Raw genomic sequence first — 13,128 nt, 5'->3', positions numbered from 1 at the left:
AGTCTATGCAGCTGCAGTTCACGCTCACGCGCCGCTGATGCTTGCGGTGTGAAACCGGCATGACACTTACAAGCAGTATTGCTAATTGCTTTTAGTTGAAAGTAGCTAAAACTGGTCGCTAAATGTCGCTAGATGATGTCATACTGGCGAATCCACAGATCTATATTAAAGTAAATATAGATCTGTGGACGAGTCATGGAATCTAGATATGGTTTGTCCAAGAAGTTGCTAGATTTGTTGCTAGGCTTTTGAAAAAAAGTCTCAAAAGGGACAGGGAGTTGCTAAAGCTAATGACAAAATCACTAAATTGGCAGCAATGCTTATAAGACATCACAAAGATTGAGGGAAAACACAGGGCTTATATACACAGACATTAACAAGCTAATGACACACATGTGAAAGTAATCACTGAGTGTGAGTACAGGCAAAGGTTTATGGGAAATGTAGTTCATGATGGAATGGCGAAGTACTAGGGAGGAGTGCCCTCTGGTAGCTATTATAGGGACTCCGGCTGGCAGACGTGACAATAAGTGTATTTCTATAAAGCATGACAAAAGATTATTAAAACATAATGATTTAAAATCAACTTTAGTGTGTTAAGAAAGATAGTCATGAAACTGTTTCAGTTTTTAAAAATACACTTTTAAGATTTGAAGTACACTACAAGTGCACATTCAGTACAATTAAGTGCACTTCTTTTCCACAAGGGTCTTTATGCAAAGAGCTCAGTGGCCCTGTTCCAAATGGCACACTTCATATTCACCTTCTGTCTTGTGGACTTACAATGGTCCACAAGACCGTAAGGTGTCCAGTTTGTCATTTTAGGATTCAGAAAAGTGCCTAAAATGCCCCTTTTGCAGCTGATAAGGCGAGCACCGCTTCAAACTTCTACCAGACAGTCAAAGCGGCATAACATCAAGTGTGGACTCGGAGGAAGAATGCGAGGGCTTAAGCCCAAAGTATACTTTGTTTTTTTTTTACACGTAAACTAGTGTACACACACAGTCGAAAGCACAGCATTGCAAAATATACTTCATTTGACTCGTACGCATACACAGGCGTTCGACGCATGCACAGTTTTGAGCAATCTCTCGCCACGACTTACAACCCATGTAAACATCTCTGTATTCTTTCATGCTAGAGTTGTACAAATGAGGGTACTTTCTATCCTCTTCACAAAATCTCTCGTCTATGTAGGCCTCCATTGCTGTAGCTTGCATGTGTTCCGGTCTGTTCTGTTTATGCAGTTTTTCTTCAACTACCTTCTGAATCGACGCCCCCAGGGCACGGTTGCCACCTTGTGGATAAACTAATTACTGCAAAAAAATTAAATGTAATCCGGTTACAAAAATCCAGCGGTGCATGTACAGCACACGCATATTCTGATGAAATTCACGTCACGTGCACAGACCCTCGCGTACGTGTAAAAAGTGAAGTATACTTTGGGCATTAGGGTTCCATCTGGGACACGACCAGTGCTTAACGTTCTTGTCTGTTTAAACCCCTCGCTGCTCTGTGATTGGCTACAGGTGCAAACACTCCACCCACTATTGCAGCAACACCTGTGTCGGCTCTGCCTCCACCAATTGGAGTGAACGGCTATAGTCCCGTACCGGCAACCGCCAATGGACAGCCAGCATCGGAGATCTACACCAATGGTGTTCATCCATATCAAGGTGAGAATCCCTGATGCTTGGGGAAGGGTTGAATTAACAACACCCTAGCAGCTGCATATCAACCACCCACAATCCCCTTACATCATGGCGGTGAGTTTTGCATGGACAGGAACCAGTCACATGTATTTAGAAAATGCAAAATGCTTTCTCTTCATGGTCTCTCCAGCCCAGAGTCCGGCTCTTCAGTTAGATCCGCTCCAGCAGGCATACGCAGGCATGCAGCATTACACAGGTGACTGAGCAGCTGCATGTTTCATGCACAATATTTTGTGTCAGACCAACATTTGTCTTTCTGTATCAGCATGTGTCAAACTTTGTTTCACAGCAGCTTACCCAGCTGCATATGGATTGGTCAGCCAGCCATTTTTACAGCAACCCACTCTGGTTGCCCAGCAACAACCCCAGCAACAGAGAGAAGGTGATGTCATTTTCTGTTAAAAAAACTACTCACTGTGTCCGAAATCACATACTTTATAGTAGGTACTTCATTTGGTTACTTCAACGTACTTCGCAGACTGTTAAAAAATATGTTCTATATAGTATGAATGGATGTAGTGTGAATGAAATTCGGGCGCACTACATCCGCCATGTTGTCATTATCATGTGACTTACGGCATCAGTTGCATCACTTCATGGCCATTCACAACTCCTCTCCCGTGGCCTCATGGGATAGTAAAGTTTTCATTGAATGCACACTTCAGAATTTTGGTGGAAGTAGTTGGTCATCCGGGTGCTTTTCACCTGCTGTTTAATGAATACTATGTATTCGGACATACTGCTCGGTTGCTATACTGTTTTTTGATGTTGTTTTTTTGCATACTTTATACGTAGAAGGAAAGTATTCGATTTCGGACACAGCTTTTGTGTACTTCCTCAGAAGCTAGTCTGTGCCTGTGTGAAAAAGAAGTACACTTTTGCATACTTTTAAGTATTTATTATAGAAATATACTTTAAAACAACATAGTTAAGTTTGAACTGAATGTATTGTTTTCAGACACTGAAATGCATGTTAAATGCAATTAAATAAAAATTTAATTTATATTAAATGCAATTACCTGAACTTTAGAGTGTTTGACCCACTTAAGTAAGTAAATATGGTTAAACACACTACAGTTAAAATTATAATCAAGTACTTTACATGTGCTTTAGTATGTTGTCAACACATCAAAAAGTGTACTTCTTTAAAGCACGACCAAACATTATTAAAACATAATGATTTAAAATGTACTTTAAAGTAAAACTTTTGACATTATTACAAGGTGCACTTGTTAAAAGTGAACTTAAGTGTGTTATGAAACATAGTCATGAAAGTATATTTTCTTTAAGCACTCTTAAGTGGCCTTTTATTTTATTAATGTTATACTATCTGCAAGTACTTTTTTAAAAATATTTTTAAGATTTGAAGTACACTACAAGTGCACACTCAATACAATTAAGTAAGTGCACTTCTTTTTCACAAGGGTATAGAGGCAAATCATTGGTTTATTCAAGATATATATTATTTTTTAAAAATCATTGCATATGAGCTGTTTCTCATTTTGATTATATCTGCCTATAAAGCTTACATTGAGTTTAATGTGTGTGATGCAGGTCCTGAGGGGTGTAACATCTTCATTTACCATTTACCTCAGGAGTTCACTGACTCTGAAATGCTCCAGATGTTTCTACCATTCGGTAACGTCATTTCTGCAAAAGTTTTTGTCGATCGAGCCACCAATCAAAGCAAGTGCTTCGGTAAGAATGAGAAAACGTATGTGTTCGTGGTACTAACCTCCAACTCTGGTGCACAATAGAATTATTATCTGTTGGACTGTACCATCAGATGAGAGCAAAACCTCAACTGAATTGAGCTGAATAATGACACTATTGTCTTCTGTAGAGCTGCTTTACAGCAGAATAAGATTTGTTTCATAAATGATGAACTTTGCAACATTAACAGTTATTGGTTACACTTTATTTTTAAAGGGTTAGTTGACTCAAAATTGAAAATTCTGTCATTAATTACTCACCCTCATGTCGTTCCAAACCAGTAAGACTTTCATTCATCTTCAGAACACAAATGAAGATCTTTTTTAATGAAATCTGAGAGATTTCTGTCCCTCCATTGACAGCTACGCAACTACCACTTTCAAGCCCTAATAAAGGTAGTAAAGACATCATTAAAATAAACCATATGACTCCAGTTGTTTAACCTCAATTTTATGATTTGTTTGCACAAAAACACATAATTTACCACTTTATTTACAAAATATTAATCTCCAACGTGTTCACGAGAGCACCATGAGGCAAGCATATTGTGTAGACATGAGCAGATGTTGTTGCGTGAACGCACTTCGGAGATTAATATTTTGTAAATGAATTGGCAAATTGCGTTGCTTTATAAAACCACTTAAAGTTTAAACCACTCCAGGTTAAAATACTGGGTCACATGGATTACTTTAACAATGTTTTTACTACCTTTAGGGCTTGAAAGTGGTAGTTGCGTATAGGCTGTCAATGGAGGGACAGAAATCTCTCCGATTTAATTAAAAAGATCTTCATTTGTGGTAAGGAGATGAACTGATGTCTTACAGGTTTGGAATGACATAAGGGTGAGTAATTTATGAAAAAAAAAATCGGTCAACTAACCCTTTAAGCTGTCCATGTTACAATGTAATGAAGGATGACGTGTATAATTCAAGTATTTATCCGACTTCAATATAATTAATCTGACTTCATTAAAGTTGTTGTTATTCTTTAAAGGTGAAAAGACTTTCTTATAACTGATTAGAAAACGTTGGATTTAGCCTGAATGTTTAGATGATAACGAAAGTTACAATCACTTTAGCTTTCAACATTGTGTGTGATAAAAGGAAAGATACTCCAAGCCTTTAAAACAGGCAAAGTTATTTATTAAGCTACATGTTTAAGTATACTGACAGTAGAAGGAAACAACATACTGTATAGAAAAACCAGCCTGGTCTCATTGTCAATACGTAGGTATTAATACGTAACTTTCAAAGACACAAAACGTACATTTTTGTACGTTTAGAAAAGTGCTGAAACGTACAATATTGACGTAATTATGGCACTAAAACGTAAAAATACTTACGTTTTTACAGCGAAAAAACGTAAAATATTTACGAATCTTTCATGTCATAAAGATATATGTATAATTTCCCTTTTATCGTTTTGTAGATAAATGTAAGATCCCTAAACCCCATCCCGAACTTAAACCTACCCATTTTATACAGAATATTAAAAGAATAAAACATAAAGAACAGAAATGTGTAGGAAAATGACAATTTTAGTGAAAATACGATATTTTGAGCCACTAATCCTACACCTACCCATAACCATTTCTTTAAACTACCTACTGTTATAAATAAAAGAGTGACAGACAAACAAGCGTAATCACAATAATTTATTTTTTGCGAAAATGTCAAAAGTGGTACCAAAAGTAGTTGTGTGATGATGAGTTCCAGTCACAGTCCTCTCTGGCGGTAATAGTTTTTTATAGGGTACAGAGCAGAATTTAATTTACTAATCCATGAAAATATGATAAATCCGGCTTCTCTCCGTGAAGGCGCGCACTCATTTCAAATGTCAATCCACTGAAACACGGCATGTCGCAATCTGTGACGAAGCAGGTGAGAACCAATGAGCGTTCGATATCAGTGCCGTAAACCATGTCGTAACACTTCTCGAGGGTGGCGCCACTTTCAAATTTGAATCATAACGAGCGCGAGCTTTGACTGTGATGGTCGCTGTTGCTGAGAATCAAAATGAAGATCGATGGATGAAGGGCTGAATTTGGATCTGTTCCTTACAAACATATGGATTCTAAAGATTTGGAGTACAGCGAACAAATAAGATGGATGTGATTTGTGAATTTATGTTGTGCTTTGGTGTATCTTATGGTTGTATTGTCAGTCGCTGCATAGGAGAAAACGCCTTCTGTGTCTCACAGCAAACAAACTAAATATTACAAAATGGTTAAAGAATTACAGTTATTTTATTTATAAGGTTTCAAATTGTAGTCTTGTTTAACATTATGTAGCACAAGTCACGAACAGAAATGTTATTTCATATTAAGTAGATGAGTAAACTGCTTTCAATAAATTCGACTAAAAACATCGTTAAATCATTAAAGCCACGATATTTAATATTAATACATGGGAATTCATATACATTCACACTTTACGTTACATGATTTACGTTTTTTTGCTGTTAATACGTAAGTATTTTTACGTTTTAGTGCTATAAATACGTCAATGTTGTACGTTTTTGTGTGTATGAAAACATAAGTAAATGTACGTGTGGTAGAACCACAATTTACGTGAAAATACATACGTTTTCTCATGAGATCACGTTGGAAAAACGTAGTTGTAACAAATATAGCACTGCTGTGCAGAAGAGGCCGTAAAAGCCTGTCTTGTAGTATGAGATTACGCACCGGTGTGCGGGAGAGGGAGTAAAAGCCTTTCTCTCAGATCAACAGTTATTTTATACCCCAAGCAAAGCATTGTTAAACATGAGCAGAATACCAACACCAAAACAACTGACAGGAAACCAAAAGATAAGGCAAATGGGTGGTGATCAAGAGGGGGAAAAGTACATTAACAAATTCTCCTCAATACATGTTTAAGCAATAGTACCTAGATTGTACATTAGGATACTTGAATATCTCTATTAAGTTTACCACAATTCAGTTCAGTTTATAAGCTGTCAGATCAGACCAAACATGACATAGTTACATGTTAGAACACACTAGTAGATAAATAGGTTACACTTTATTTTAAAGTGTCTTTGTTACACTGCAATTGTACCCTTAAATGTGCAATGTGTAAAACTTGGGAGGATCTATGCAATATAAACAGAAATGCACATAATGCAATATAATATACATAACTATGTTTTCATTAGTACATAAAGACCTTACATAATGAACCGTTATGTTTTTATTATCTTAGAACGAGCCATTTCTATCTACATACACCGCGGGTCCCCCCTCCATGTTAAGTCGCCATTTTGCGTCGTCAAGTTTCTACAGTAGCCCTAAACAGACAAACTGCTCTACAGAGCGCGTTTAGTCACTACGTTGTTCTTCTTCTAAATCGTTTGTGTTTTTAAAGGCAGCTTGCATCGTCACTACATTGAACACGCACAAAGTAGTAGTAGTAGTTGTTTGGTTTATTAGAAGCAGAGACTGTTCTTTGTTAGAAGTAAGAAACCTCATTGCTTCACACAGGCTACTCTACTGTCTCAGACGACATCTTTGTGTTGTGTCGGCCAGACGGCCACCGTAGCTTCTCCGAAAGGGAGGGGTGCGAGGGGTGTGCGTCATTAGTTGCAGTTCGCAACCTCACCGCTAGATGCCGCTAAAATATACACATTGCACCTTTAAGTATTGAGTAATATTAAGTAACTACATGTACTTACTATAGGGTTAGGATTAGGGTTTGGTTTTGTTTAGGGTTAGTTGCATCTAATTATGCATAATTTATATAGTAACTACATGTAGCAATGACACTGTAAAAACAATAAATTGTTACCATAAATAGTATGTAGTGGAAAGCACATGTATCCTGGGAAGCAAATGGTACAGATGTGCCATTGAGGTGCAAACGACTCTGTCTCCCCAGAACCATCCAGTGCCTGGAGTGTCCCAATAACAGTCCTCAATCAGCATATTGATGAATCCCTTGCACTAGATAGGCATTAGCATCCTATGATGATGAAGGCCATTGTGCCACATTTAATTCACATGTATACCTTTGCACTAAAAACCAATCAGAGCACCTTAGCAACTGCATAGCAACACTCCGGCAAACACCCACAGCACTCTTGCATCACAGTGGAGAGTTTTACATGGACACTTAACATATTTCTCTTTGTCTTTGCTTTCTCTCTCAGGCTTTGTGAGCTTTGATAACCCAGCGAGCGCTCAGACAGCCATCCAGGCCATGAACGGATTTCAGATCGGCATGAAAAGACTCAAAGTGCAGCTGAAAAGGCCAAAAGATGCCAACAGACCCTACTGAGACAGAGAACGGTAAGAGAGGACAGGAGGGGAAAACCTTTAGAAAGAGAGAGATCTACTGTTTATTTAAAGGAAACATGCAAAAGGAGGGAAGAATGAAAAAACTGAGAAGACGAAAGGAAAGAGAAACAAAATTGTTTTATAAAGGGAGAGAGGAGAAGTGGTTTGAGTTCTGCAGGGGTTTGTCTGAAAAAGGATGCTAAACATACTTATAAAGGTAAATAGGAATAAAATGATTAATTATCCCTTGTGAAAAAGAAGTACACTTGAGCGCACATTTAAAAAGAGCACTTATTAGGGAAATAATATACTTTACATTCAGTTTGCACAGAAGTAATATTCTTTTAATGTTTTCTGACACTTAATTGCATATTAATTGAAATTAAATGAAAATGTATTATAGTCTTAGGGGCTGTTTACACAACACCATTTTTACCTAAAAATTTAAAACTTTTTATGCGTTTTGGCTGTTCATTTACATGACAACAGTGTTTTGGGGGCCTGAAAATGTGCAAGTTTTTGAAAAAGATACCATTATCATCTCTATGTAAACAACAAAAACGTGAATTTGTGAAAACGGTGACATCATGCGTGTTACGTGTTCAGTCTACAGGTGCGTAGTTTTTCTTTACAAAGTGACATCGCCAACTACTGGCCTGGCTGCAGAATACAGCAATAGGGATTGTTTTGACAACATTGTCTTTTTAAAAGTGCACTTAAGTATTTTAAGAAACATAGTCATAGTGCTGTCTTAAGGCCCATTCACACTAAGAATGATAACTATAAATATAACTATAACGATAACTGTATTTGCGTCCACACCAACGAATGATAATGGTCTGTTTATTCTGAGCTCATGCGCTGCAGTTTCAAAGTGTGTACAACATGTTTTTGCTGTTCTTGTTGCATTTACATGGCTTTAACCAGCAGGTGTCCTCAGCATGCTGTGTTTCGAGTGAATCTAGCTAGTGTAATCGATCTAATCTAACAGTGAATTTAGCTGACAAAGTCAATATGGGGGAATAAAAACAACACCTAGTCTTTTTCACTGCTAGGGCTGGGCGATACAACTAAAAAAAATTATCATGATATGTTTCCTATTGACCGGTATCAATAATTATTGAAAAAATTTTAGTAGAAAAAAATGTTTGAATTTAACCAATGCATTTTTAATTAAGGCAAACAACAAATAATTTTTAAAACAAAGCTAAATAAAATGTAAACAAATCTTTCTTACATTTTATATGAAGATTAAATAAATAAGTGTTAAAGAAACTTAGAGTTGCACAATTCTGGATAAATTGAGAATTTTTTTGTTTGTTTGTTTCAAACCGAAATCACAATTCTGAATGTCAACTAAACAAATTAACACAATTTACTAGAGGTTCTGACAAAATATTAATTGCTGCAGTCTTTTAAAAAAAAAAATTAAATATATTTGAATTAATTATTTAAAAAAAAAAATCTGTTTGGATGTATGATTCAATGACTCACTCATAAATACTCTTGTTTCCTTACTGGATGAATCAGTGTATTTGAATCTCAGTGTATTAATGTAATTGACAACTGCTCTCTCAAGACGAACTTTGAAGTAGATCAACTGTAAAGGCAGGAAGGCTGAAGTTGGTCCTCGTCGGCTTTTTTTCGGCCGATTCCACATGTTGAATCGGCGTCGGTGCTCGTCGGTCCGTCGGGCCATCTGATCATTCTGATTGGCTGTTCAGCTACTGCCACCTGCTGGTACGGAAAGGCATTTCATCTTACGCAGGCGCAGAACGGACGTGCTACTTGGCCGTCGGGTGTCGAGCGTCGGTTTGGTGTGTCAGGGCAACTTCGGACCCAGAAAATGCCGGTGTGAACCAACCCCGCAGTCTGCTTTCGTCGCCACTAGTTCGTCGCCGTCGGCTTGGTGTGTTCCTGCCTTAAGACGTAAGGAATCTGCCACGCTGACGAGCTGATATGTCTTTTTTATTCACAATCTCCTCGTTGCCGGCAGGTACAGCACTCATTTTCATGTGTTTGTGTGTTCTGATATCATTCCTCTATATCATTATTGTTATAGCTGTGGTGTGGACTCTGCTATTCTTTTATCCACCTGTTTCAGCGGGCGCTACTGTAAAAAAGAACGTGGGTACAACTTCCGGTGAGGCGGCAGAAGTAGCATACCAATGGTATTTTGTGTGTTAATTAGCGAAGAGGCTAAGTGTTTTTCGGGTCATTGTTTACTTTGTAAAGTTGCAAACCTTAATGAGAGATGTCGTTACGGCACTCAGGGACAACATTTCAGTTTAGTACATTTATTAGTTAATAATATCACAATACAATAAACAGTTTTCGTGTCCTTAATTGTCCTTTACTTTACTGACCTTCCACAAAAGTGCTGCTGCATGACTACAAGAGCATCCTGGCCCTGCAACACATGAACAACCCGCTGTCTGTTCTTCACCTGTCACTGATGCTAGCACCTAAGACTTATGATGTGATGTTTTACTCCTACTGGTGTCGTGCGTGCCAGAGCCAGTCACGTTTCCACTGTCATAAGGCCGGAACACACCAAGCCGATGCCGACGAACTAGTGGTGACGAAAGCAAACTGCGGGGTTGGCTCACGTTGGCAGCGTCTGTGTCCAGTGTTGCCCTGACACACCAAACCGACGCTCGACACCTGACGGCCAAGTAGCATGTCCGTTCTGTGCCTGCGCAAGATGAAATGCCTTTCCCTACCAGCAGGTGGCAGTAGCTGAACGGCCAATCAGAATGATCAGATGACCCGACGGACCAACGAGCGCCGACTCCGATTCAACATTTCGAATCGGCCGGAAAAAAGCCGACGAGGACCAACTTCAGCCGACGGTGCGGAACACACTGAGAAAATTTATTCAGCCGACGAACAAAAACTGCCCGACGGCCGACCGTCAGCTTGGTGTGTTCCGGCCTATGCGATGCTAAAGGCTACTTATGTTAACCATTGCGATAATTAATACACACGTTTATGGAAAATACCAGAGACTGCTTGAGGAACATAGACATTTCTTATATGATTATAATCGTGTATTTATTTGGTTTAATGTTTTCTCTCTCTTCCTTTGTTGATACCGGATGCATACGCATATCTTTCACAGATTCACACACTCCGGTTAACTCGTATAACTCATAACTCCTGTTTTCCTCTCATGAGCTCCCTCTGTTGCTCTGGCTGAAAGGATCAGGATAGATAGACAGGAGAGATCGCTCAAACGTCCTCGGATCACAATCATCGCATAATTTAGAGGAGAATTAATAGAAATGCTCAGAAAAGTGACGTAAACATAGGGTATGTTATCAATATATTTCTAAATGTGTAAGCCTTTGGACTTAAAAGCCTTAATGGAGTTGTTTTGTGCATTCTTGTGATCGTAAATAAATGGAAGCAGGTGCAACTGAATAGGTATGTGTTTTCTTTTTATGTCAATATAAATATCAGTTAGATTTAGCATGATTGATGTGCACTCCTGACATAAATTAATAAATTACTGTTACTGTAACATTTTTTATTGTAAAACATTGTTCAAATATTGATGCTAGAATCTTAAATCTTTAAGTAAAAGCCAAACGTTCGCAAGTTTGGCTCGCTAAATCTTGAATGACTGTCAACTGTTGAATGAATCAGTGTCACGTCCAGCTTGTTTACTTCGAACCAGAAGACGCTCCCACTTTTTGACGCAAGGCCTCATGGGGCGTAGGAATCTTGTGGATATTTAGAAAGATTTTTAGAACTATATCTTTATCGTTATCTTTATAGTTATCGTTCTTAGTGTGAACACACTTTTAGTAATAGTCATAGTGCTGAAAGTGGCCTTTTGTTTCATTAATCTGCAAGCACGGTTTTTAAAAAAATACTTTTAAAATTTGAAAGCACACTTCTTTTACACAAGGGATGTTTTGAACTAAACATAGATGAGGACCAGTAGGCTTTAAAAGCTGGGACATTACAGCATAAATGTGTCTCAGATAATCACTAACGATCAATAAATGAGATTTAAAAAAAGTCATATCAGCTTACTAAAGCTGTATAGTTTTTGTATAATTTGTAAAAATACTTTGTGTCTTAGCTTAATATGTATAGTCACTATAAATAAAGCATATTTAAGTTGATATCCCTAAAAAGCGTAACACTTTTGCGCTTTCAAAACATATGCTTGTTTCATCATCATGATCACCCCTTGAGTTTGGGGCCATCTGTTTGTCTGAACAATGGTAGATATGGTATTCTCTCTTTGTATTCTCTCTATGAAAATCACAAACCGCACAACAAGGTCCAAACGGCCAATCATAAATGATGGGAGACCCTGGCAATGGTTACCTAGCAACCATAATCCACTGCCTCTGAAGTTGTAGTAAGTTGATTGGCCTGTCTGGTTGCTGTTGGCGATTGACTGTGTTTGGGTTGCCATGGCAATTGCCTGTGTTTGGATTGCCCTAGCAACATTGTTTGTTTTTCTGCAACTGGCCATGAGTTGGGCTGCATGCCGTGTTGCCAAGGCTACGATGGACTGTTTGATGCATTTGTGACTTTGATTTCTCTGATCAATTGACCCTTCGCTGGGAGTTTGATTGACAAGCGATCTAACCAATCATAACGCAGAATCTGCCATTTTGTCCGACAAAGCAGTCAGGAGTTAGAAGATCAACCTTGGTGGACTTGAACTTGAAAAATGGTGTGTATTGACGTTTATGTTTATTTGATGCTATGAATTAACTAGTAGGAAGAGATGGTCAGTTCACGAGCCGCTTAAGCTGAGGCGCTACAGCAATTTGTCATGACACAAAACGGTTTTTATTGTTTGAATTTCTTAAACAATTACACAATTTGAAAGCTGGGACTTTGTTTAATATCATAAGTAACCTGCTCTGTCTTGTCTATCAACATGTTGTCAGTGTCCTCTTTGCTCCGCGATGTATTTTTCACTCTGTGGCATGACAGTGCCATGGCTTGTCGAACAAAGCAACAGTAACTAAGGGGGGCAGGTCTTTGCGAAGGGTCAATTACTAATTTTTCAGTTTGTTTGTAAATTAACTACACCCTTAGTAACCCTCTCACTCTTTCTATGATGATTCCTGTAGTGAATGTTGTGACTGCAGTTTGTTATTGATCAGTTTGTAAAGTGTTCTGTTTTGTAGGTAGTGTACTTATATTATTAGTGTGCCTTTCATTTGAGTGTGAGACATGAAGATGAACAATGTAAAATATTCACATAAAAACATTCACATTCTCATATAACATAGGAGTATAACTGGTAAATGCAGCTGTGATTAAAGGGATAGTTCACCCTAAAATGAAAATGTATCCATTATTTACTCACCCTCATGTTGTTCCAAACCTGTATGACTTTATTTCTTCTGTGGAACACAAAAGAAGATATTTGGAAGAATGTTAATGCTGCTCTAAAAT

The 13,128-nt window shown here is 38.0% G+C and overlaps 1 protein-coding gene across 4 annotated transcripts in view; it reads left to right on the top strand.

The window, feature by feature from the left end:
* Positions 1 to 13,128, top strand: part of celf3b (cugbp, Elav-like family member 3b) — a 47,930-nt gene that overhangs the window by 30,770 nt on the left and 4,032 nt on the right. For 2 of the 4 annotated variants that reach the window (XM_051865822.1, XM_051865821.1), the window contains exons 9-13: positions 1,530 to 1,676; positions 1,843 to 1,908; positions 2,002 to 2,094; positions 3,267 to 3,410; positions 7,572 to 7,710. In XM_051865822.1, coding sequence (XP_051721782.1) covers positions 1,530 to 1,676; positions 1,843 to 1,908; positions 2,002 to 2,094; positions 3,267 to 3,410; positions 7,572 to 7,699 — 578 coding nt within the window. In that variant the 3' untranslated portion in view covers positions 7,700 to 7,710. The remainder of the gene's footprint in view (positions 1 to 1,529; positions 1,677 to 1,842; positions 1,909 to 2,001; positions 2,095 to 3,266; positions 3,411 to 7,571; positions 7,711 to 13,128) is intronic. The other 2 variants (XM_051865824.1, XM_051865823.1) reach the window with 2 other exon arrangements.

Source organism: Ctenopharyngodon idella, chromosome 16 (assembly GCF_019924925.1).
Source record: "Ctenopharyngodon idella isolate HZGC_01 chromosome 16, HZGC01, whole genome shotgun sequence".
NCBI classification, from domain to species: domain Eukaryota; kingdom Metazoa; phylum Chordata; class Actinopteri; order Cypriniformes; family Xenocyprididae; genus Ctenopharyngodon; species Ctenopharyngodon idella.
The sequence above is the reverse complement of the archived record's forward strand: the minus strand, read 5'-3'. Positions and strand labels throughout refer to the sequence as shown.